This window comes from Grammomys surdaster, unplaced genomic scaffold, assembly GCF_004785775.1.
Source record: "Grammomys surdaster isolate TR1022 unplaced genomic scaffold, NIH_TR_1.0 270, whole genome shotgun sequence".
Taxonomy (NCBI): domain Eukaryota; kingdom Metazoa; phylum Chordata; class Mammalia; order Rodentia; family Muridae; genus Grammomys; species Grammomys surdaster.
In genome coordinates, this window is record NW_021604711.1 from 1861336 (window position 1) to 1884590 (window position 23255).

Consider the following 23255-nt stretch of genomic DNA (forward strand, 5'->3'; position numbering starts at 1 on the left):
CCAGGTGGGCAGGGCAGAGCCAGGTGGGCAGGGCAGAGCCAGGTGGGATGGAGGACTGATTTTCAGTCTTTCCCCTCCCCACTGCAGCATTGACTCCATCCCCAACCAGCTGTTCATCAACCTTACGGACTTGCTGTACCTGGACCTCAGTGAGAACCGCCTAGAGAGTCTTCCCCCTCAAATGCGCCGCCTCGTGCACCTTCAGACCCTGGTGCTGAATGGAAACCCACTGCTGCATGCACAGCTCCGGTAGGCGTCTTGCTTTTCCTTGCTTCCTAGGAGTCCTGACTTCCCATCCTAGGCCTCAGGCCTCAGCACTGGCCTGTGCTTGCTAAACATCATACCCCATTCTTTGGTCATGCCCTCCTGTCCACTCCATCCCTAGCTACACCCCTTGAGTGGACTTACCCTAGGGTGGCAACTCCTTCCCTCGCAGGCAGCTCCCAGCCATGATGGCCCTACAGACCCTGCATCTGAGGAACACTCAACGGACCCTGAACAACCTTCCCACCAGCCTGGAGGGCCTGAACAACCTTTCAGGTCTGGACTGTCTGGGAAGCCTCTAAAGTATTCACCCCTTTGAGCTTACCAACCTCCTTGGGAATTAAGGGGCTAAGTCCTACTTCTTCAGCCACGTCTCATAGATTTATTAGGTAGGGCCTTGCTGTGTGACTCTGCTGCCTGGCCTGGCCTGGCCTGGTACTCACTGTGTAGGCATGTTGGCCTTGAACTCATAGCAGTCCCCCTGTCTGAGCATCTCAAGTGCTGAGATTACAGTCCTGCACACAGTGGTCAATTTCCATTGGGTTTCTGTCACTAGGACACCTGCTATGAGAAGTCTCTCAAACATAGAAACTGCCGATCATACAAGTTACCTAAGACCACACAACCTGGTGGTAGAATAGTTGGAATTCACACTGAGGCTTGTCCCTGGTGGCTGCTGTATGGGTCCTAACTGATGTGCCCCTCCAATGTCCCAGATGTGGATCTGTCGTGCAATGACTTGACAAGGGTGCCGGAGTGCCTGTACACCCTCCCCAACCTGCACCGCCTCAACCTCAGTAGCAACCAGATTGCAGAGCTGTCCCTGTGCATCGACCAGTGGGTGCACCTGGAGACCTTGAATCTGTCCCGCAACCAGCTCACCTCCCTGCCTGTGAGCCTGTGCCTGGGACATTGGGTGGGCTGAGCACAAGTGCTGGTTCTGTTCTAACTGATGCCCTGCTCTCCAGTCAGCCATTTGCAAGCTCACCAAGCTGAAGAAGCTGTACCTGAACTCCAACAAGCTGGACTTTGATGGGCTACCTTCTGGCATTGGCAAGCTGACCAGCCTGGAGGAATTCATGGCTGCTAACAACAACCTAGAACTGATTCCTGAAAGTCTCTGCAGGTACTGGGCAGGCTGGGTCGGGGGTCGGGGGGAGCTCAAGCTTGGTGATCTTCCTGCATCCTGCTAATGACTGGTTTGCCTTTGGGGATGAGGCTCTATCCCATCCCATATCCAACTTGGGGTTCCCAGAGTACCATTTAGGAAGCTAATGTTAGGGTCTAGGTCAGAAGGGCTTCAGCACCATATTTGTGTGGGTCCCATCCTCTTCTGAAAATCCCTGGCCATCATGTGGATCCCTTGCTCTAAGATAAAGAATTGGGAAGACTCTTTTCACTTGGCCCTAATTGTAACACCATATCCCCTAAGGCTCTGTCTGGATCTGTCTTTACAGGTGCCCAAAGCTGAGGAAACTCGTCCTGAACAAGAACCGCCTGGTGACCCTTCCTGAGGCCATCCATTTCCTGACAGAGATCGAGGTCAGACAGTCTGGGCCACAGTGTTGGATTTGGGACAGGGTATCAGGAAAGATGGAGCAGGGGTGTGCCTGTATCTCAGTGAGAGACCCAGCAGTAGCCTTCCAGGGGCAGTGCTACTGGGGAGAGCACTGCAGAGTGCCCAGGGTCAGAACTTGGTTCCTGGTCCCAGCTATAGACTGAAATCAGAGGCTGCTTGAAGGTGAATGTCCTGACCTGCAGCACCTCTGCTCACCTAACAGGTCCTGGACATTCGGGAAAACCCCAACTTGGTCATGCCACCCAAGCCTGCCGACCATACTGCCGAGTGGTACAACATTGACTTCTCACTACAGAACCAGCTGAGGCTGGCGGGTGCCTCCCCGGCCACAGTGGCTGCCGCTGCAGCTGGTGAGTAGAATGTGTTCTGCCCAGGAACAAGGGCACTTCTCTGGACTTCTGCTTATCCCTTTGCACCCTGGATACAAGGCTGGGGCTGGCCTCTGGCTGAATGTCCAGTAGCCAACCCAGTGGCTTAGATGCTTGCACCTCCCATAAGTAGGGAGCGGGTCAAAGGACCCCTTGGCTCGCAAGATGCGGCTACGGAGGCGCAAGGACTCAGCACAGGATGTCCAGGCCAAGCAAGTGCTAAAGGGCATGTCAGACGTTGCTCAGGAGAAAAACAAAAACCAAGAGGTAAGTCAGGTCAGGGCTGGACTGGGCAAGTCTGAACTCTCAGGAGGAAGAGGGGCCCTAAGCAGAGAATAGCTAATGCAAAGGCCTTATGGTGAGGGCAGGAAGAGGCCAGTCTTAGTGTCTCAGTAGAGTCAAATCCTGCTCCTGTGTCCCCAGGAAAGCACAGATGCCCAGGCACCCGGAGGGAAGGTACGGCGCTGGGACCAGGGCCTGGAGAAGCCACGCCTCGACTACTCAGAGTTCTTTACGGAGGATGTGGGCCAGCTGCCTGGTTTGACTATCTGGCAAATTGAGAACTTTGTGCCCGTGCTAGTGGAGGAAACCTTCCACGGCAAGTTCTACGAGGCTGACTGCTACATTGTACTCAAGGTGGGCCTGGCTCCTGGTATTCTGCACGGTGAGGCAGTGAAGCCGGGGGTGGGGAGGGGGGGGCAGGCTGGGTTTGGGACTTGATGCAGTGGTAGCCATGCATGTGGCCTGGAAGGCCCTCATGGCTGATTGCTTGGTCTCCTCAGACCTTCCTGGATGACAGTGGCTCCCTGAACTGGGAGATCTACTACTGGATTGGCGGGGAGGCCACACTTGACAAGAAAGCCTGTTCTGCCATTCACGCTGTCAACCTGCGCAACTACCTGGGTGCTGAGTGCCGTACTGTTCGAGAAGAGATGGGCGACGAGAGTGAGGAGTTCCTGCAGGTGCAGCCAGAGACACAGACAGAAGGGAGAGCGGGCCACACGTACAGAGGTGGGGCAGGGAGCTGAGGCCAAAGGTAGTAACAAGAGACCTCAGACAGCAAGGTGAGGTCTGGGGAGCCTAAGGTGGTCAGAGCCTGGAATCTGCGGCTGAGCGGGAGGGAGTGGCAGATTGCTTTGGAAGCTGATAGATGGTAAGGAATGTAGCTGAGAGATAGGGCTGGGACCAATAGCTGTTGGGGTAGATTACAGGCTCAGGGTTAAGGGCCGAGCCAAACCTAAAAATAAACCACAAAGCCAGTTGGCAAACTGACTTTCCCCCTACTATCCCTTGAGAGACATAGCATGCAGCTGGAGAGTTTACTCTAGGCCCCCAGATTTGCAGGCTTCCATAAACGCTGCTCAGACTGTCCTCCATTTGGGACAGTTTTGTGCAGCCCTGTGCTCCAGTATATACCTCACCCTGTTTAGAGGAACTGTAGATTTGTACACACATCAGCTGTGTAAACTCTACCAAGCCCGGCAGGTACTTGGCGGGGGCAGGGAACAACTCAATGATGAACCATCCTCACACACATAGGTGTTTGACAATGACATCTCCTACATTGAAGGCGGAACAGCCAGTGGCTTCTATACTGTGGAAGATACACACTATGTTACCAGGTATTTGTGCAGAGATGGGTGGTATTGGCCTGGACTGCTGGGGTTGGGTGGACCTGGGTGCCCACAGTGAATCATCCTTGCTCTGCTCCCCAGGATGTACCGTGTTTATGGGAAAAAGAACATCAAATTGGAGCCTGTGCCCCTCAAGGGGTCCTCACTAGATCCAAGGTGAGCTCCCTGGTATGAGAGGAAGCAGAGGTGCTTGTCTTCAGTTGCCTCCCCACCGATAAAGAAACAACCCTTGTTAATTTCTCAGAGCTTGGCAGAAAAGCCTGAGGTCTGTCCAAAAAGGGGACCAGAGCCGCATCTTTTGGGTCAGAGACAGAGAGTTACATTATAGCTTTTCCTGTCCTATCTAGGTTTGTGTTTCTCCTGGACCAAGGACTGGACATCTATGTGTGGCGGGGGGCCCAGGCCACACTGAGCAGCACCACTAAGGCCAGGTAGGTGGATCTTAAGGAATGTTCTGGGCAAAGGAAGGCATCCCCTAAGAACAACATGGCCTTGCTGAGGGCTTTGCATCTGTCCTTAGGCTCTTTGCAGAGAAAATGAACAAGAACGAGCGGAAAGGGAAGGCAGAAATCACACTCCTGGTGCAGGGCCAAGAGCCCCCAGGGTTCTGGGATGTGCTGGGCGGGGAGCCCTCTGAGATCAAGAAGCATGTACCGGATGACTTCTGGCCACCTCAGCCCAAGCTATACAAGGTGCGTCTTGGTGCTGGGTGCAAAGCAAGCCTGAGGTCAGAACATTGGTTTTGCTGTGGGCTTTGGGAGAAGAGAGCATCTGTCGCCTGGATGAGAAGCTCAGGTCTGGAACGCAGCTTTGAGGATGGAGCTAGTATGTTCTTCTAGAAGGTAGACCAGAAGTCCCAGGGCTGAACATTTGCCTTAGTTTTATGAGTGGCAAGAGACTAAGGTTCTTATGAGCAGGAAAGAGACAAGGAATCAGAAACAACATTAAGGATCTAGATTAAGCAAGCCAGGAGAACTTGTATTTAAATGCCCATCCAGCTGGGCATGCTGGTGCACGCCTTTAACCTCCGCAGAGGCAGGTGAATCTCTGTGAGTTTGAGGCCAGCCTGGTCTACATCAAAAGTTCCACACCAGCTAGAGATAACCTGGTTAGTGGTTAAAGGCATTTGTTTTTCAAAGGACCAAGGGTCAAGCACCAGGACCCACATGGTGGTTCTAACTCCAGGGGTTCAGCACTGCCTCTCTCCAGGGGCAGGAAGGATACATGTGATGCAAATACATACGGGCAGAGTGTGCACACTTAAAAACAGCAGGGGCTGGAGAGACGGCTCAGCAGTTAAGAGCACTGTTTACTCTTTCAGAGGTCCTGAGTTTGATTCCCAAAAGCACATGGTGGCTCACACCCACCTAAACTGGGATCTGACGCACTCTTCTGGCATGTAGACACACATACAGATAGAGCACTCTGTATGCATAACATAAAATAAATAAAAATCTTTTTTAAAAAAATAGCAGTTAAGCCAGGCAGTGGTGGCGCACGCCTTTAATGCCAGCACTTGGGAGGCAGAGGCAGGCGGATTTCTGAGTTCGAGGCCAGCCTGGTCTACAGAGTGAGTGCCAGGACAGCCAGGGTTACACAGAAAAACCTTGCCTCGAAAAAAAAAAAAAAGTATTTAAAAAAATGCCCTTCCACTGGCTTGGAGTAGGACTCTGGAGCAGAGCACTTGCCTGGTGTGAGCAAACCCTGGTACTGCTCCCTGCACTAGGAAAAAAGCCGACAAATATTAGACCCTTCCATTTTTAAGAGCTCTTTAAAATGCCATTCAGTTTGAAGGGAAAAAAGCAAGGTGGGGAGCCAGGCCCCAGATGTGGTGGGTCTGCCATTCCTGTCAATTCTCCCTGCAAAGGTGGGCCTGGGTCTGGGCTACTTGGAACTTCCGCAGATCAACTACAAGCTCTCAGTGGAACACAAAAAACGGCCCAAGGTGGAGCTGATGCCAGGAATGAGGCTGGTAAGGAGGAGGAGGAGGAGGACGAGGACGAGGACGAGGAGGAGGAGGAAGAGGAGGAGGAGGAAGAGGAGGAGGAGGCGGCTGGGCCTGGGTCCTGTGTAGTTCTGTGCTGGCCCAGAGCTGACCTCCAGCCATTTGTCCTACAGCTGCAGAGCCTGCTGGACACACGATGCGTGTATATCCTAGACTGCTGGTCTGATGTATTCATCTGGCTTGGCCGCAAGTCCCCACGCCTAGTGCGTGCTGCTGCACTGAAACTGGGCCAGGAACTGTGTGGGATGCTACACCGGCCACGACATACAGTCGTCAGCCGCAGCCTGGAGGGCACCGAGGCGCAGGTATGCCCCCACACCCAGAGGCTTGCTCATTATGCCCTAACCCCTCTACTGCTGGCCAGCCATACTACAGAGGTGGCCCCAATCCACTTATCTTTGCACAACCACCCTCTCTACGGCCTGTCCTTTATGCTAAGCTCCACCTCCACAAACCCTAGCTCCAGCTCCTGTTTAGATGCTACCCCTTGAGTGCTAACCAGCTTTTCAAAGCCTTGCTTGATTCCTCCAGCCTCTAACCTTAGTTGTCTGCATCGCTCTCCATTTATGGCATTATACTGTTCAACACAGGTGTTCAAGGCCAAGTTTAAAAATTGGGATGATGTGTTGACAGTGGACTACACACGAAATGCAGAGGCTGTGCTGCAGGGCCCGGGACTCTCTGGGAAGGTGAAGCGTGACACTGAGAAAAAAGACCAGATGAAGGCTGACCTCACTGCACTCTTCCTACCTCGGCAGCCACCAATGCCACTGGCTGAGGTGGGGGACACCTGTGAGGGGGGTGTGTGAGAGGGCGGGGCTCTGCACAGCATGGTGCTCAGATCTACTTGGGGATGGGTAACAGGCAGAGCAGCTGATGGAGGAGTGGAATGAGGACCTGGATGGCATGGAGGGCTTTGTGCTGGAGGGCCGCAAGTTCACTCGACTGCCAGAGGAGGAGTTTGGCCACTTCTACACACAGGACTGCTATGTCTTCCTCTGCAGGTGCCAGAACAAAACCTCAGCCTCTTGTTCTTTCCCTGTGCAACCCTTGCTCACCACTGTTTGAATCACAGGTACTGGGTACCCGTGGAGTATGAGGAAGAGAAGACAGAAGACAAGGAGGGGAAAGCCTCGGCAGAGGGCGGAGAAGGGGAGGAAGCAGCAGCTGAGGCAGAAGAGAAGCAGCCAGAGGAGGATTTTCAGTGCATCGTTTACTTCTGGCAGGGCCGAGAGGCCTCCAACATGGGCTGGCTTACCTTCACATTCAGTCTTCAGAAGAAGTTTGAGAGCCTTTTCCCTGGCAAGCTTGAGGTGTGCACACACAAGCCCTGAACTGTGCCGCACAGCCTATGGCTGGGACGGTAGTATAATCAAACCAGACCTGAAGAGCTTTGACCCTTGAAGGGGGAGACAGGGTCTAGGGAACTACCCAGCACTTCTAATCTCCAGGTAGTACGTATGACACAGCAGCAGGAGAACCCCAAGTTCCTGTCCCATTTCAAAAGAAAGTTCATCATCCACCGGGGCAAGAGGAAGGTGTCCCAGGGCACTCTTCAGCCAACTCTCTATCAGATCCGCACCAATGGCAGTGCCCTCTGCACCCGGTGGGTACTTGGCTTGGGGAGGGGGCAAGATTCCATGGTGGGGGTAACACTGCTGACCCCCCTTTCCTCCAGGTGCATCCAGATCAACACTGACTCCAGCCTCCTCAACTCTGAGTTCTGCTTCATCCTCAAGGTGAGGCTGTGGGCAGGACAGCAGAGCAGAGTGGTGGGCAGGAATCGAGCTGACCTAAGCCCCTGTGCATGCCTAGGTCCCCTTTGAAAGCGAGGACAACCAAGGCATTGTGTATGCCTGGGTGGGCCGGGCATCAGATCCTGACGAAGCCAAGCTGGCAGAAGACATCCTGAACACCATGTTTGATGCCTCCTACAGCAAACAGGTGACAGGGGTGGGGGCAGGCAGAAGGTGAGAGCAGATGAGGGCCCTGGCTCACCAGCCTTTCTCACAGGTCATCAACGAAGGTGAGGAGCCAGAGAACTTCTTCTGGGTAGGCATTGGTGCACAGAAACCCTATGACGATGACGCAGAGTACATGAAGCACACGAGGCTCTTCAGGTGAGTGGCCCTCATCCCTCCTTTAGCTTCTGTGTAGGCATTGGGACACACAAGGCCTATGACAATGACACAAAGTACATGACGCAAATGAGGCTCTTCAGGTGACTCCTCCTCCTAATTTTGCCCTTCACCTTGGCTGTTGCCCGTCAGGTGCTCCAATGAGAAGGGTTACTTCGCAGTGACTGAGAAATGCTCTGACTTTTGCCAAGACGACCTGGCAGACGATGACATCATGCTGCTAGACAATGGCCAAGAAGTGAGACATTCCCCAACCTCAGATCCCGCCTGCTGTATTAAGATGAGAAGTTGTAGATGGGAACACTGGGACCAGAGGGCAGCCTTCCCACCAGCCACATGTGGAGTACTTGAGCATCATACACAAAGACCCTGGGCTCAGTTTTTAGCACTATAAAACACCAAAAAGTCCAAGAAACCCACGTGACCATCTCATCCTCTGTGTTTTCAGGTCTACATGTGGGTTGGGACCCAGACAAGCCAAGTGGAGATCAAGCTGAGTCTGAAGGCTTGCCAGGTAAGGAAGGGAGAGCACTGAAGCCAGTCTGGCAGGCTCAGGAACTACCTGTCCCTCCATCACCCTGGACAGACATCCGGGAAGGGGCACTGTGGTCAGTCCAGCAGAACTTAGAGGACTACCCAGGTCCACTGTTTTCCTTACCAGGTATACATCCAGCACACACGCTCTAAAGAACATGAGCGGCCACGCCGCCTGCGTCTGGTCCGCAAAGGTAATGAACAGCGCGCCTTCACTCGCTGTTTCCATGCCTGGAGCACGTTCCGCCAAGCCCCAGCCTAGGCAGTACCTAGGCCCTCAGACTCCAGTGAGGAAGAAGAGGCCTCCAAGTTCCTGCTTCAGCTACCCACATCCTGCAAGCAGCACACAGCCCAAAGCCCCACCAGTGTGTCTACATGTGTGCAGATGTAGTTCAAAAGATATTAAATGCTTTTATTTTCAATATTAAAAAATCAGTACTTTTAATATTAAAACAACTAGTTTTTTTTTTTAAAAAAAGACAGAAAAGCCGAAGGTGGCATCTACAGGGAAACCCATCCTCACTGCCACACACACACATGTGCGCACACACACACCTCTGACCAGCTTCAGTCATGATCCCCAGCAGTTTCCAGTCACATGAGCATACATACAGGCCAGGAGCAAGTACCAAAACTGCTTTAGAAATGACTGGCCAGCGCAGTCCAGGCGTTAGAAAAATACTCTGCGTAAGGAGAAAGGAAATACAGTGTGGAGTGCAAGAGAGAGGATGCTTGTACCCCCTCCAGCTGACTTAAAGCTGGGGATGTGTTCAGGGCCAGCATCAGTAAGACAGGTTGTGTTAAGGGGCTAGGCAAGCCCAACAGATGGGGATGACTAAGGGGGAGCAAACCCCCACCATTCCAGCCTGCAGGGTAGGCAGGCTCTTTCAGTGACAGCCTGAGATGGGCTGGCTGGGAGGGTACCAAGTAGAAGAGGGTATGGTTAGTTATCTATGCCCAATGTAGGCTGCAGAGGCACTAGCTACTAAGGTCCAGAGAGCTCTAGTCTCCAGCTACACTGGGTCCATAGCAAGATATGGTAGGGGCACATAAGGTCCATGTGCTGGCTCAATAGGTAGCACCTATCAGCCTCAGCGACTTTCCTGTGAAATAGGTTCCGTGAACAGGATGAATATCAACTCCTACATCCACAGGGTCTGAGGTGGCACAGGACTTCCATGCTGACAGGCCAGGCCCTTTCTAGCACTGAACTGTGATAATCATGACTGTGGATCCCCTATGTCTGACAGCCAGAAGGCTGCTAGGCTTCCAGGAGGGACACCATTATAGAACCCTGCCAGGGTTCCAGCTGGAGTGAGGGGTGGCAGCTGCTATGTGGTAAGGTCAGGCTGCCCCACAGCACCTCATTTAATCAGAAGAGTGTAGGCCCGACAGGCATCATCTGCTCCCAGGTTCCGCAGGTTCTTCTCAGAGTCCTCAGGAGAGCTGGGGAGGGGCAGTAATCAGAAGGGCTGGAGTAAGAAGACCCCTAGTTGCCCTGGGGATGGAGGCTTGGGACAGAACTGCTGGCCTCACCCCAAGAAATCCTTCACATATTCCACGGTGACATCCCCTGTCGTGTCCAGCATGGTATCCCCACTAGTAGCTGAGTCAATGGACACAGGCGAGAGTGTGGCCTCAAGAGGTTCTGTGGTATCTGTTGGAAGAAGTGCTCCTCAGTATCTACTGTGCATCTAGAGACCGGGTACTAACGGCAGACCCCAACAAGACACACACATAGGCACTCTAGCCTCTTCTGGCCGCTTCCATCCCTGGCTCAGTGGAACTGAGCTTATGACTTAACCCCTCTCCTCCCTCAAGCCAATGTCTGCCCCAACCCTGTGCCCTCACCAGCTCTCTTGCTGTGGGCAGAGCTAGGGCTTCCTTCACCGCTCTCTGGGGCCAGAATGATGTTTCCGGTCCCATTAGCCTGGCTCAGCTTGGGTGACTCTTGAAGCCTGTGGCTACAGAAATAGACGGGAGTGTGATGTAGACCTTCCCCAAATCAGAAACAGGTATTAACACCAGGGAGTGCAGGACCCAAGGCAGCTGAGGGACCCACTCCTCACACACCTGGGCTGGGTGGCATTTCGGGGCCAGCTGATATCCAGAGAACAGAGTGGCTCTGTGATATTGCGAGCACTCAGTGAGAAACGCTCAAATTCCGATGGAGAAATCAAGTAAAAGCCTGTGAGTGGGAGAAAAGGGCTTAAGAAAGGCCTACACTGCCCAACCCTCAGCCCGAGTCTTCTTGGTACACAAGCAGAGCCTGGGCTTTCTATGTACCCAACATTCACTCCCAACCTGTCCCACCTCACCCTGGCCATGGCGAGTAAAGACACAGGAAGCAATGCCACTGATGTCCTCCTTCCGGATACAGGAGTAGTGAACCTGAGGCCTCAGGCCAGGCACCGAGAAGACGTGGACATCACCCAGGTTGGTGAGGCAGGCAAGGCAGGTCTCAGCATAGTCCTCAGATATCACACTGGCAAATGTAGCCAGGGCTACCTTCCGCACGCGACAGCCTTCGTGGGCTGTCAGTTTGAATTTAGTCTTAGCACTCACCTTGGGTAGTGTGAATACCTGTTGACAGACATCGAGTTAGGCCCACCTTGGTCCTAACCACAGAGCTCCTCAGCTGCAGATACCCAACTGGCCCTGTACGCCTCAATCCAATTGTACATATCAAAATGTCACTCACTTAACCAGCCATCCAGTGCGTACAGACCCAGCCCAGGCTTCATGGTGTACCGCATCCCCACCCTTGGCCAGATCAACCAGACATATTCATGTGGTCTACGCCGGGCATTCTTTGTAAGTACCAAGATTCAAGGGCTTCCCATGGATTCTTGGAGGCTGTGAGGTAGAAGGCCTTAGAGGAAGCACCCAGGTGCTTCAGGGGATTCCACAGGCTGAAGGCTCTTTGATGGAGTAGGAGGCACTTAGGTCTCACCAGGTAGGGGAATGGGCAGAGCATGGGTTCTAAAAGGTCCAAGACGGGAGCCTGAATGGATCCCATTGCCCACAGAAGCTCACCTTGAACTGTTCCTCAGATGCAATGAGCACAGCATGCCCACCTTGCATGTCAGGTGCCTGTGCCAGGTCCTGGGAAGCCTCATAGGGCTCAGGCAGTGGGCGGCCACGGCCATCCAACACAGCAATGGCCACCACAGGTGCCCGGTGCATTAGCTGTACCTCCTTGCCCAGTACAGCCTCCACTGCCTGCTCAGGCCGCTTCTCACCACCTGCTGTGGCTGCTGGAACCTCCAGAGCATAGGCAAACACAGAGCCTGAGTTGGTGCCTGCCCACATGGTGGGCCCATGGTGGGTTGCTGTGGGGGACAGGTAAAGTAAGGAGGGCCTCTTGAGGGCCCATTCCTCGAAGACTCTTCTCCTTCTCTCACCTGTATCCTCCTTTCCTAACTGGTTGTAGGGCTCAATGCTCCCTCCTAGTCTACACCTGTTGTGTGCCCTCAACCCACTGGGCTGAGACACCAAGCCAGATCCAAAGGCATGACTCACCTCGAGGGCATCTTAAGGGCCACAAACTAATACCTGATTCCATCAACTCAACAAGCTATACCCTCAACTCATTCCAGCAAACGCAGTGCCTCCTGCAAGGCTGGGCATGGTAGCACACTCCTTTAATCCCAACCCTCAGGAGGCAGAGACAGATCTCTGTGAGTTAAGGCCAGTATGATTTACATAGCAAGTTCCAGGCAGCAGGTCTATGTGGTAAGACCTTGTCTAAAAAGCATGCAATAAACAAAAACAAAGATAAACGAGTAAAGTGTGCGGACACACTGGGGTGGTAGCTGAAGTATATGGGTGATTATACACTATTTTCTGTTTCAAACTTAATATTAAACAACGCAAAAACTGAAGAGCCACCTACATAAGGCACAGAGAGGACTCGCTACCAGAGTCAATTCCAAGTACCTGAATGATGGCAGCACCAGCTCTGCCTGACCTGTCCCCCACTTCTGCTATCTGCCTACTACAGAGCCTCAGCCATCCTGGCCCTCACTGTCCACTTCTTCATGGCTCCCTTGCTTCTGTTCAACTCTACAAACACCAAAATATGTCTCCGATGGGAAGTTATACAGGTGGCTGCCAAGGTGTCCCAAAGTATAGCTCAGCATACAGCAGCTGCTCACAACACCGCCTCCCCCACCAGTACAGAGGTCACCTAGCCTCTAACCCTCGTCCCTACCCTGGCCTCACCATCTCGAAGGAATGTGTCAGCAAAGTAGAGGCAGCGTACAACACCAGAAAGGGAGTCATCGGCAGACCGAGGTTCGATGCGGCGCTGCACAGGTGTCATCTCCAAGTCATGTGGGCAGGTCTGCTCTGCCAGCTGTGCATTGGCCTCCTGCAACTGGAAGGGCCCGAGCTCTTAGACGTGCGCTTCCAAGAGCTCCTTCTGCCCAGTGTCCAGCAGGCATCGCCATCCATGCACCTGCTCCTCAGTTCACTACACAGGGTGCATCACAACTAAACAGACCCGAGGGCTCTGGACCAGGGGACAGACATGGCAACCAGTCCCAGCTCACCTTGCTACTGGCAGTAGGAGCCCGTTTTTTGCCTGAGACACGGCTCTTGCGGATACGCCGGAATGACTGTCTCAGTGACTTCTTGAGAGACTTCACCCGTGACAGTGGCCCCTCCATGGCCAAAGAGTCATTGGGGTGAAGGGTACACCTGGGGGTGACAGGGCCAATTGTGCTATGGAGCTGTACCGCTCCTGCTATCCTGAAGCCAGCTATCAGAGCCAAGGTCAGGGAGCCAGAGCAACCTGGTGCTAGGGCTTGTGGCCACAGCAGCAGGAAAAGCTGACCAGCTCTCTCACAGGATGAGAGAGATTAGAAGGGCTTTCCCAATCAGTCTGCTTTTGCCAAAACCTCTGAAAAGAAACTGAATCCCAGACCATCTTCTTAGGGCTCCGGCTGCCCACCTGCCCACCTCCTGCCACACACCTGGCCAGTACAGGGCTCTTGCGCTGGTAGTCAAAAAGGCCAAAACCATGACTGGTACCAAAGGCCACGAGGCTCCACTCAGCATGGAGAGTGACAGCAGTGACAGCAGCGGGTGGCAGGCACTGTATCAGCATGCGGGGCTGGAATCCAGCAGACCAAGGCAACAGGCCCGTGTGTGGGCTCAGCCGCTCATGGCCCTTCCAAGTGAAGCCCTCACGATCCTGAAGAAGATCCACACTGGCCACACTGACGGCGTGCTCGGCTGGGACGTCGTTGAGCTCCAGCACCAGGACCTGGACCACACAACAAGTAGAGGACTTAGTAGAAGACAGGCATTCTAGACCTACCCAAACACTGCCAGCAAATACCCTTTGAATACCTACTATGTACCAAAGCCTTCATTGAACACCAAGAAGCTGTGGTGACCTCATAATATGCTAGCCCCTGCCCTCTTGGAGCCCGTCCTCCACTCCTGAGTTTGTGTCCTCCACTGAGCAATGACTAAACACTAGGCCCTGTGTACACAGTGCTAAATGTACTGGGACAGACCCACTAGGCCCTGTTCTAGAGCACATCTTCACACCCATATTTATGCTCTCAGCCTCAGGCCTCTGTGCTTCCCCTACCCTCCCTCATTCAAGCCGTGGCACCTCCACACTTTTCATCTGTCCTCACCCCTGTTTCCCCTCTACTTCACCACACCCTTCAAGGGCCACCTCCTGCAGAAAGCCTCTCCAATAGCCACATCTGGGGACACCAACCACACCTGGCCTGCAGTGCCAGCCACCACCATCTGGGCTGTGTACTTGCAAAGCGCAACCTTCTGGATTCCTAGCCGGGGATCGTCACTGTAGGGATCGAAGCAGCCCACCTGAAGGGAGAGAATGGGATGGTGATGCAGTGCACAGCTATGACCAACTCAAAGGTCAGCCCTGAGGGGCGGCGGGAGGAGAGGCACCTTGCGGAAGGGCGGCCAGTCATCCTCCACAGCTTGGGCCAGGCTGTCAGCATGTTCACAGTCCGTCTGGAAGAGGCCAGCTGTGCTCAGTTTGTAGAGTGGCCTTAGCGCCACACCAGATGCGTCCCAGAACCGCACAGTGCCGTCCTCATGGCTGCAGAGAGGGTGAGTGTCAGAGCCTGCCCTGGGAGACCCACACCCTCTGAATCATTCTTCCAGTGGCCACTACAGGTGCTTACTTCTCATGCTGAACTCTAACTGGGGTCACACTGCACACAGTGGTAAGCACCCACTATGCAGGATAACTAGGTACTCAGCCTTGAGGCTGGAAGGAAGGAATGACCACCTTGACAACTAGGAGATGGCAGAGGGGAGCAACAGGCACCCAGAAATCACAGCATATGCCACAAACCCCAGGAAGGGCAAGAAGCCTGAGGAGGCCTTGCAGGTGAGGCAGTGGAAGGCTAGGCAGCAAGAGGGGAGAGAGGGAGAGAGGGAGAAGAGCAGACAAAAGCAGGGTACAGCCTTGGGAAAGCTGCAGAGCCCCACTAGATTCCCAAGATAGTGAGACACCCCAACTGTTGGTAAGGAACTAGAAAATGAGGTGGTTCAGGCTCGCAAGCATCCCCAAGGCCATAGTAGGCTCCCAACAGGAAAGGGCAAGCTGCCTTGAGAGGCCTGAGGGTCCCAAGACAGGCAGAAGGGAGGGCAGGGCAGTTAGTAAGGCCTGAGTCACCCATGCCCAGACCTAGCCTGGCATTTCTAGCACCTGACTGTCGGAGTCAGCATAGGCCAACCCAGATTTTCCAGTCGATGGCAAGCAAGCCAGGTGGGTGGAGCCTGGGCTAGGCTGGAACTCAGTCCCCGGCCAAGAGGAAGTGCAGGGTAGGCTTTGAGCCAGAATGAAGGGAGGCTTCCTAACAGGAACAACTCAGAACAGATTTGCTAGGACTAAGCCTGAGTCACCGAGCACTTCAGCACCCAAAGAATCTGGGACATTCAAGAAACAAATAAGGCCTCATAGGTGCAGGGCCTTGTCTGCCACCCACACCTACCCGGTCAGCAGCAGCCCACGCTGCGAGGGTTCCTGGGCCAAGTTCCGGCCCCCAGTAATGGGCCAACTCTAAGAAAGACAACAAAGACAGAAGCTCAAAGTTAGGCTGAAGGTCTCCTCCTCATCCTGGCCATATGCCTCCCACACTCCCATCTCCAGTCTGGGCTAGACAGTGCCCTCCAGCAGAACAGCCCCCACCTCACCACCCCTCCCAGAGTCACAAGACACCCACACACACTCACCAAGGCACTGGAGGCAGGCTGCGGGCTCTGCCGCTCACCAGCACTTACAATGCGGGCCCACAGCTTGCTGGGGACATTGGCAACATGGGCAGAGCAGGTGATAGCTGACGAATGCAGCGGGGCCAGGTAAGGGGCAGGCACTGCTGGCCAGCCCGGTGTCTGCAGGTCCAGCACCACCAGCTCCTCCTCCAGAAGCACAGCTAGGGCCTGGGGGTTGTCAAATTCTGTGGAATTGGGTGAGTGAGCTCAGCTTAAAGCCACACTGGGCCAGCTGGGGTGAGGGAGGTGGAATACTCACCATCCTCTGGCTGTGTGCTGTGCACAGTGAAGAAGTCAATGACACGGGAGGTGAAGTCTAGGGTCACCAGTGTCTCTGCTCGCAGTACACTCACACAGTGGCGGTCACCATAGCTGGCTCGAGGCATGCCACCACTGAAGATGATAAAGTGGTCTCTGCAAGGGGAGGGGTGCCACGTGAACCAGGAGCTCCTGGAGAACCAGGCACACGCTGGATAACCCAGTAAGGGCTTAACCCCTAGATACCCAGAGCCTAATCCTCTAGTCCCCAGCCAGACAAGCCCCCTCCCACACTGCCCCCTCTACCTACCCTGACTCACAGCTCCGCCACAGAATCTTGTTGATGGCCTTGCAGGGGAAGGGGCCTGGGGGTGGGGAGAGTGTCAGACCTCCCATTCATCCATGTGCCTCTCCCCAAGGTACGGCCCATACCCAGCAATACCCCCCGGAGGCTCCTTCTGTAGATTTGGCTACGCAGTACCCTCATCAAGGCCAGCTGGCCCTCCAGTTCCCACCCTTGGCTCAAGCCATCCCAGTGCTCACCATAGGGTGTGGTCACTATAGTAGGCTGCAGCGTTGGGGGGCTGCCATTGTCTGTGGACCAGATGGCATAGCTGCCATCACTGTGTGAGCTGATAATGCTGCTGCCACCACGCCCCCAACACAGGCTCTCCAGCTGCTATGGACGAGGAGAGGATGGCATGAGCCAGCAGGTGTGAACAAGGGCCTGGAGGAGGAGCAAGCAAGCCTCATTTGCTTACCTGGTTACCCAGGAAAACGTGGTCCACAGACTGTGTGGCCTGGCTCCAGATGACCAGTAAACCCCGACTGTAGCCTATGAGGATCTTGCTGGGGTCTTGCAGATGTCCCTGGAGTGACTCCACAGGGCCCAAGGCCTTTCCACACCGGTAGTCATCTGGCACACTGCAGAGAGTGCCCAGAGAGTCAGGAGAACTTCCCAGAAATGGGAAGGTCCTCCTGCCTGCTGCTCACCTGCCGCTCACCTGCGCAGAACCTCATCTGGGCTGAGAGTCTGCCCCTCCAGCAATGCCAGGGTGGCCACATCCAGGAAGAATATGCTTCCACTCTCGGTTCCCAGGGCCGCTGTACTGCCAGCTGCCAGCAGGACCACAGTGACACGGGTTAGACTGGCAGGGAAACTGCAGGAAAGAGGGGGAGAGAGTAAGGCGAGACATCTACCTGCTGGAGAAGGCAGAGCGGGCTGGACCCCATTCTATGGGCTCACTTAGACCGCTGTGCACTCACAGGGCCTGTTCACAACGCACGCTGACACCCTGGAAAGGCTACGTGCAGTGTAATCAGCCCAGTCAATTATCCCCCAGCATGCCAGCAAAGAAAGGAATAAAAATAAGTTCCCCAGGCCTCAGAGGACTCACAGCTCACTCACTACCTTGCTTCCCTCAGGCAGAATCAGAGCACTACCCTAGCCAGGGTCCCTAACACCAGTCTTCCAGACACCTCAGACTTCAGGGGCCCAAATAGTGACCAGGACAGGACAGGAACTAACCTGTGGGCAAAGACTATCCCATTCCAGCTATTCCAGCACACCTGAGGGCAAGATCCTCTCTCTACCTGGGAAGCCTGGCCTGCTGTGCACATCCAGGCATCTGGCTAGCACCTCACCAAGCCTACCCTGGAGAATCCTGCCAATAATCAACCATGGCCCAGCCTATCCCAACTCAAGAAGCCAGCAGAAGGTCAAATGTGGGGGCACACACCAGTAACCCTAAACTTGGGAGACTTGGGCTGGAGAATCACTAAAAATTCAAGGCTAGTCTGAGACTGAGACTTTGTTGATATCACCTTGGCATAGAACTGTCCCAAATCCCTAGAGAGTACAGTGCCAGCCTAAAGGTGTAAGGAGTTGAGTATATAATATATTCTATTCACTGGGACCCCCAAATCTAAAGGCTCCCACAGTGGGAAGCATAGACTCAGCTGGCCACACCTCTAACCCCATCTTCAAAGGATAACACTTCAAACAGGGTTCTAGCCAGGCAGGGCCCCTGAACCATAGCCCAACTATGTCTGCCCTGCCTCAGCAGAGCAGGCTCAGAGGCCCTCTCTAATACCTCTGCCCAGTGGCTAGCCCCATCCTGGTCCTCCTGTACCTGGCATTGTCAAAACTGGGCCGGCTGGGTGGGTGGAAGCTGAGCCCTTCCTCTAGGTGGGCACAGCCATTATGATGGACGATCTCCCACAGATGCAAGCTGCTGTCATCTAGCAGGGTCAGGAGGCGGCCCTGATGGGAAGGAGCAGAGATCAAAATGGGGATAGCCTAGAGGGGAGGAGAACATGGGGATGGGGACCACCTGATGCTGGTGAAGGACAGATATTCACCTGACCAGGCAGGAAATGCATCTGGGTGATGGTGGCTGCATCCCGATGTAGGCCTGTAAATTCCACTCCAGGTGCACCATAGCTAAGATAACTTGTCAAGGACAAACACATGCAGGCAGGCCAGGACAGTCAGACAGGCCCTGCCCATCCAGGAGTCCAGCAGTCTCCCGATGACCCGAAACTAAAGCAACTCTGCTCCTGTACCCAAGGTACCCACAAAATCCACACAGCCCTCCACCCTAGTCGGGTACTGCTATAGGTTTTCAAGCCCTCATCTGCACAGCAGGCCAATGACTCAAACCCAGAAAGCTGGTGCCAATGGACTAAGAATAAAAACCCGCTCAGCACTGTGGCCCAGCATGGCACAAATGAGGCCTCGGGTTCACCTGCACTGACCTAGCGCCGTACAGTAGAGGTTAAACAGAACCGAGCAGCACCAGATCCAGCAACCCTGACTACGGGAAAAACCCCAAGCTCCCTCCAGAGCAGGTAGCCAACAGCTTCCACAGCCCAGCTTCCAGATGAGCACACAGACTAGAAGACAGGAGACCTGCTTGAACAAGTGCCCTGAGACCCAGCAACTCCAGGATTGATGGTGACCAGCAAAGCTGAAGGGGCCCAAGAAGGCTAAGAGATGGATCAGTGATGTTGTCCCAGTGACAAAAAAGAGCAGTTGCCTGGATATTGAGCTGGGACTCCCTGAAGAGGCTGGCAAGGACTACAAAGAGAGGACAGGGGCAGCTGGCAGGAAGCAGCGTCTCCCAGGAGATGGGACTGCCCTGCAGGGGGAGGGGAGGCTTTAGAGACCAAGGGTGGCACTTTCCAGCCTCAGTTTCCCAACCTCAGGGGCTCATGGCTATGGGAATTTAGGAAGAGAGGGGGACCTAGGCTTTGGCTTCCTCGTCTGTACTAAACACGAGGAGCCATTTCCCGCAAGGACAGCTCTAAGGACCTGGCAGTGAAGACCATGGGCTACTCTAATATGGACAACTCCCATGTGTACACCTCCAATACAGTACAAGGTCACAGCAAGTGGAGTGGCAGCACAGCATGCATGGGGCTTGGAGTGGCAAGCAGTGCTCATCCTAGTAACTGTCCCACCACACACCCAATGGCCCACAACAGAGAGAAGGACATCCCCATCCAGACACATTCCCTAACACGGGATATCACCTCATAAACCCTGGGCCACACTCCCACCCCAACCTAGTGCTCCAGTTCTTGGTCTTGGTGAGGAGGTGGGGGATCACCTTTATCAAGCTGCTTCTAGCCAGACTCCATACCTCAGTTTTCCTGAAGGCAGGTTAGGGTGGTATTACCAGAGTAAGGAGACATTCAGAGGCTGTTGCCCCACCCCCACCCTGGACTACAGGAAAAAGCCTGCATTGTACAGTTCACTAAGCCTATTGTATGGCATCAGGGTCCAGATGGGGGCAGTGTTGCGCTCACCATGCTGAGCCTGGCACTGCCCTCACCCCCTGGGCTGAACACATGGGTCTTCATATTTGTGTGTGTGTGTATACACGTGCCCATAGGCCATGCCTAACTGCCCCAGTCACAGTTGCCAAAATGAAGGTAGGATCACCTAAGAACTGGCAGGCTGAAAGACAACAAGGGACAGCTGTTGTCACTGCAAACTGCCCTCCCCTCCAATCACCCATCTTCCAACAAAAAGACCCTCTCATTTCTGAAAGGAGTGCGTCATCACGGGCACAGCAACCTCTTCCGAGGCCCCAACAAGCACTACTATCTCCAAGAAGCACCTGCCACACTAGGGTCCCAGCACCAAGTGAGCCCAGCACATGAGAGAGAGGTCCTGGCGAACCCTGAGCACCTCAGGAGCAAAGGATACATCTTGACAGCCCCAGACCTGGTACCAATGGCCATGATGCGAAGCTCAGGGTCGAAGGCGAAGGCACTGGGCTGGTTGGGGAAGCCATGCTCCACAGTCTATGAGAGAAGAAAGGGCTCCATGGGCAACACACCCAGGGACTTCTGTTTCCAATCAGCCCAGAAGGTGTTGTCCACCTCCCCACATGGAGAGAGCCGGAAAAAAGGAATGCCAGTGCCATCAGAAGTGCGGGACCTGAGTATTGTCAGTGTAGATGCTGATGCTCCCTCCCTGCCTCTCCGCTCTTTGTGGGACCAGGTCCTTCCACATACACTAAGCTCCAATACCTACGCCTTCCTTTGATGTGACTGGGCTTCCTCCCACTGGCCCACCCAACAAGCAGCTCCCACCCATGCCGAAGTGTGACTGGGACATGAATACCTTCAAGAGATATCAAATATGGACTGGTAGCACATGGCTATACTCGTAGCATTTGGAAAGCAAAGGCAGGAAGATCCCAAGATAGAGGACAGCATAAACCACACAATGCGATGCTGTCTCAAAGAGAAATACATACGTATAAGAAGAGGCCATCTACATGGAGCTAGGAGCTACATCGGGAAGGTCAAGTGGGGCAGCAGAGCCTACCTAAGCAGTCTTGGGCTGATCGCAGTTCTCCATCCAGCCTGATTACACTTAGCAGTGACAGTGAGCCACCCAAGAGACAGGGCCACCAACCTACCACACCGGTTGGGGGGGGGGGGAATTCCCTTTCCCACAGAACTGCCATGCCCGTCTAGACCTGACTTCCTCTAGTTAGCCCCAGGCTTAGAGTTCAGTGTCCAAGAGACACCAGAAGATGATATCATGGCAAGTCCCCACAGTCCTTAGTGGGCACCACCAGGCTCATTTTATGGAAGGGAGGCTAGACCCCTTACGTAGTGCCTATCCTTTGCACCTCAACTCCAATCAATTCCTGAGCTCTGTCGTCTTAGTTCTAAGACACACAAAAGTAACCCTTCCCACACCCTGCTCCAGGCCCACCCAATGCCTGCCTGGACCAGTGCTCAGTCACCTGTGGAAACCAGCCAGCCATCCCTACCTCCTCTACGTGGGGGCCTCCAGGAGATTCCTGCTGATCCACAGCCAAGGCCAAATCCTTCCCATGTTGTCCCTCTCTGGGCACCCCAGTTCACATGACTCCCACCCTAAAGCCCTTTGCTCTTTTGCTAAGCATCTCTTCCTAAAGCCCTGGCATCTTCTGCATTCCTTCTGTCCCCTCCCCCGCACACTGTACTTTACCTGGCACTCCCAAATGACCAGCTCTGAAAGGCCTCCCTAACTGGTCCCGCCTGCGTCATCATCCCAGTCCATATTCCCACACACTCATCACACCATATTTTATCCACAGCACTAGCCAACCCTGTGAACTACTACATATTTTACTCTTCTGGCTTCCTTATCCTTTCCCAGTGTATAAACCACCCCTGCAGTAAAGAACTGTCCACTGTGCCCTGGTACCAAGAAGGCAGGGATCCAAATTAAACTAGTATGAGACACATAGCTTATAGGCAATTTGTAATTTGTGGTCTGAGCTGGATTTAAACTCAATACCCACTGTTCACCCTTGCCCACAAGCCCAAACTCAAGAATCTGGGGCTTATTCCCTAGAGATCTCCTAACACCCCCTCTGGCAATCAAACCCTTTCCCCAAGACGATCTATCTCCTATCATGGCTGCCCACTCAAACCCGGCCTCACCCTCCTTAACTCCCACCACTGTAGCATCAGCAGGTCCCCACTACACACCTCATTTCCTGGACAAGATCCATTCTCTTGTTTCATGGGGCACACCCTCATAGTGAGCAAAAAAAGATGCTCACATCCGAGGGGCCTATCCTTACAGGTCTTTGGCAGGTTCTTAGTCATGGTATCTGTAAAGCTTAGCACCCCCATCATTGCTATCTGAGATCTTAACAAGAAAAACTGAGCTATGGTAGGGCCTGCCCCTGAAACATGCCTCCTAAGAGAAGTCCAGGGTCCCTAAGTTCTGCTCAGGACACTAGCAGCTGCTTCAAAACTCCTACTCCATTGCTATCACACAGCAAGGCAAGAAAGATAAGCGGCCCTCTCCCTACTGAACCTCAATTTTTTTTTTTCACGTGTGTAATGGAAATGAGAAACCGAATCCTCAACGGCTGGATGCACATAGGCTATGGGATAAAAGTAACATCTAACCCGAGCCCCACCAGTACAGATAAGAGTTAGCCTTGCAGAGCTCTATATTGGTTAGTGTAGACGAGGTGGGGGCTGAGGCCTTTCCTGGGGTCTCTTCTGTATCACTTCTCTCCAACTTTAATAAGGTCAGGCTGGCTGGCCGGGTTGCAAGGAGATCCAGAATCCACAAGGAGAAAACTGGCCTCAATTCATGGCGGGGAAAACTAAGGCACTAAGGTTTGAAATCCAGTTGGGCTGACAGACCAGCACATCCCCTGAACTAGAGACCCCAAGGTAGGGCAGAGCCTGGGGAGAAAAGTGGAGGCGCTGGGATTTCCCAGCCCCACCCCCCACTTTTCCTTCTCTCGCCCGCCTAAGAGTTAAAGAAAAACAAAACCTGGCCCTGGGTGTCCCTCGGCCGAGCCAGGCTACACACCAAAAATGAAAGAAAAGAGACCAAGAGTGAAAGGCAGATAGGACGGAGGACCCCACTGAGCCCAAGAGACACCCGGTTGAGATATCAGGGGTTCAGAGAGCACGGGCAGAGAAACAAGAGGAGCCCGAAGGCGCACTACACGGCGCGGGGCACAGCCCGAGACCCCGACCAGGCACACCCGAGCAGCGCGCCGTTCGCAGGGCAGAGGCGGCCCGATGTGGCCCGCCCGAGTCGCCTGCGCCCCCGCCGCCGCACCTTGTGGAAGGCGAAGAGCTCCTGCTTGAGCTTCTCGCGCTGCGGGTCGGCGCCTTGCCGCCGGAACCGAAACTTCATCATCTTGCGCCCGCCTCCGCCACCGCCGC

The 23255-nt window shown here is 54.1% G+C and overlaps 2 protein-coding genes across 6 annotated transcripts in view; one reads left to right on the forward strand and one right to left on the reverse strand.

Moving 5' to 3' along the window:
• Positions 1 to 8978, forward strand: part of Flii (FLII actin remodeling protein) — a 13738-nt gene extending 4760 nt beyond the window's left edge. Inside the window, exons 6-30 of one of the 2 annotated variants that reach the window (XM_028776638.1) lie at positions 88 to 249; positions 437 to 540; positions 981 to 1156; positions 1233 to 1390; positions 1722 to 1806; positions 2046 to 2193; positions 2342 to 2478; positions 2635 to 2847; positions 2994 to 3173; positions 3751 to 3833; positions 3927 to 4001; positions 4193 to 4276; positions 4366 to 4537; positions 5713 to 5817; positions 5964 to 6155; positions 6441 to 6629; positions 6715 to 6854; positions 6926 to 7163; positions 7302 to 7456; positions 7529 to 7589; positions 7666 to 7794; positions 7864 to 7970; positions 8121 to 8226; positions 8437 to 8502; positions 8650 to 8978. In XM_028776638.1, coding sequence (XP_028632471.1) covers positions 88 to 249; positions 437 to 540; positions 981 to 1156; positions 1233 to 1390; positions 1722 to 1806; positions 2046 to 2193; positions 2342 to 2478; positions 2635 to 2847; positions 2994 to 3173; positions 3751 to 3833; positions 3927 to 4001; positions 4193 to 4276; positions 4366 to 4537; positions 5713 to 5817; positions 5964 to 6155; positions 6441 to 6629; positions 6715 to 6854; positions 6926 to 7163; positions 7302 to 7456; positions 7529 to 7589; positions 7666 to 7794; positions 7864 to 7970; positions 8121 to 8226; positions 8437 to 8502; positions 8650 to 8784 — 3400 coding nt within the window. In that variant the 3' untranslated portion in view covers positions 8785 to 8978. The remainder of the gene's footprint in view (positions 1 to 87; positions 250 to 436; positions 541 to 980; positions 1157 to 1232; positions 1391 to 1721; positions 1807 to 2045; positions 2194 to 2341; positions 2479 to 2634; positions 2848 to 2993; positions 3174 to 3750; positions 3834 to 3926; positions 4002 to 4192; positions 4277 to 4365; positions 4538 to 5712; positions 5818 to 5963; positions 6156 to 6440; positions 6630 to 6714; positions 6855 to 6925; positions 7164 to 7301; positions 7457 to 7528; positions 7590 to 7665; positions 7795 to 7863; positions 7971 to 8120; positions 8227 to 8436; positions 8503 to 8649) is intronic. The other variant, XM_028776639.1, reaches the window with a different exon arrangement.
• Llgl1 (LLGL scribble cell polarity complex component 1) lies at positions 8914 to 23255 on the reverse strand. 4 transcript variants are annotated; one of them, XM_028776641.1, is made up of 22 exons: positions 23149 to 23255; positions 20263 to 20360; positions 18411 to 18492; positions 18182 to 18312; positions 17054 to 17209; positions 16811 to 16973; positions 16593 to 16725; positions 16360 to 16414; positions 16051 to 16205; positions 15753 to 15976; positions 15512 to 15579; positions 14457 to 14610; positions 14265 to 14369; positions 13499 to 13791; positions 13076 to 13223; positions 12747 to 12900; positions 11559 to 11854; positions 10841 to 11105; positions 10596 to 10710; positions 10374 to 10486; positions 10059 to 10179; positions 8914 to 9968 (listed from the first exon to the last, which is right to left on the reverse strand). In XM_028776641.1, exons 1-22 carry the CDS (start codon positions 23227 to 23229, stop codon positions 9887 to 9889), a joined length of 3192 nt encoding a protein of 1063 aa, XP_028632474.1. In that variant the 5' UTR covers positions 23230 to 23255; the 3' UTR covers positions 8914 to 9886. The 4 variants fall into 4 exon arrangements, 3 of the variants coding, with proteins under 3 accessions (XP_028632474.1, XP_028632473.1, XP_028632475.1); XM_028776640.1 differs by having other exon boundaries at positions 16593 to 16728; XR_003712511.1 differs by lacking the exons at positions 8914 to 9968; positions 10059 to 10179; positions 10374 to 10486; positions 10596 to 10710 and adding an exon at positions 11224 to 11378 and having other exon boundaries at positions 10994 to 11105; positions 16593 to 16728.

Excerpts from the sequence above, each read along its gene's own strand:
- Llgl1 (XM_028776640.1), bottom strand. The coding sequence starts at position 23,229 with ATGATGAAGTTTCGGTTCCGGCGGCAAGGCGCCGACCCGCAGCGCGAG. Across the intron at positions 13,792-14,264 it reads TGGCTGGCACTGCAGGCCAG|GTCCTGGTGCTGGAGCTCAA; the intron begins GTGTGGTTGGTG and ends TGTGTGGTCCAG. Across the intron at positions 10,180-10,373 it reads TGCCCACAGCAAGAGAGCTG|ATACCACAGAACCTCTTGAG; the intron begins GTGAGGGCACAG and ends TTCTTCCAACAG.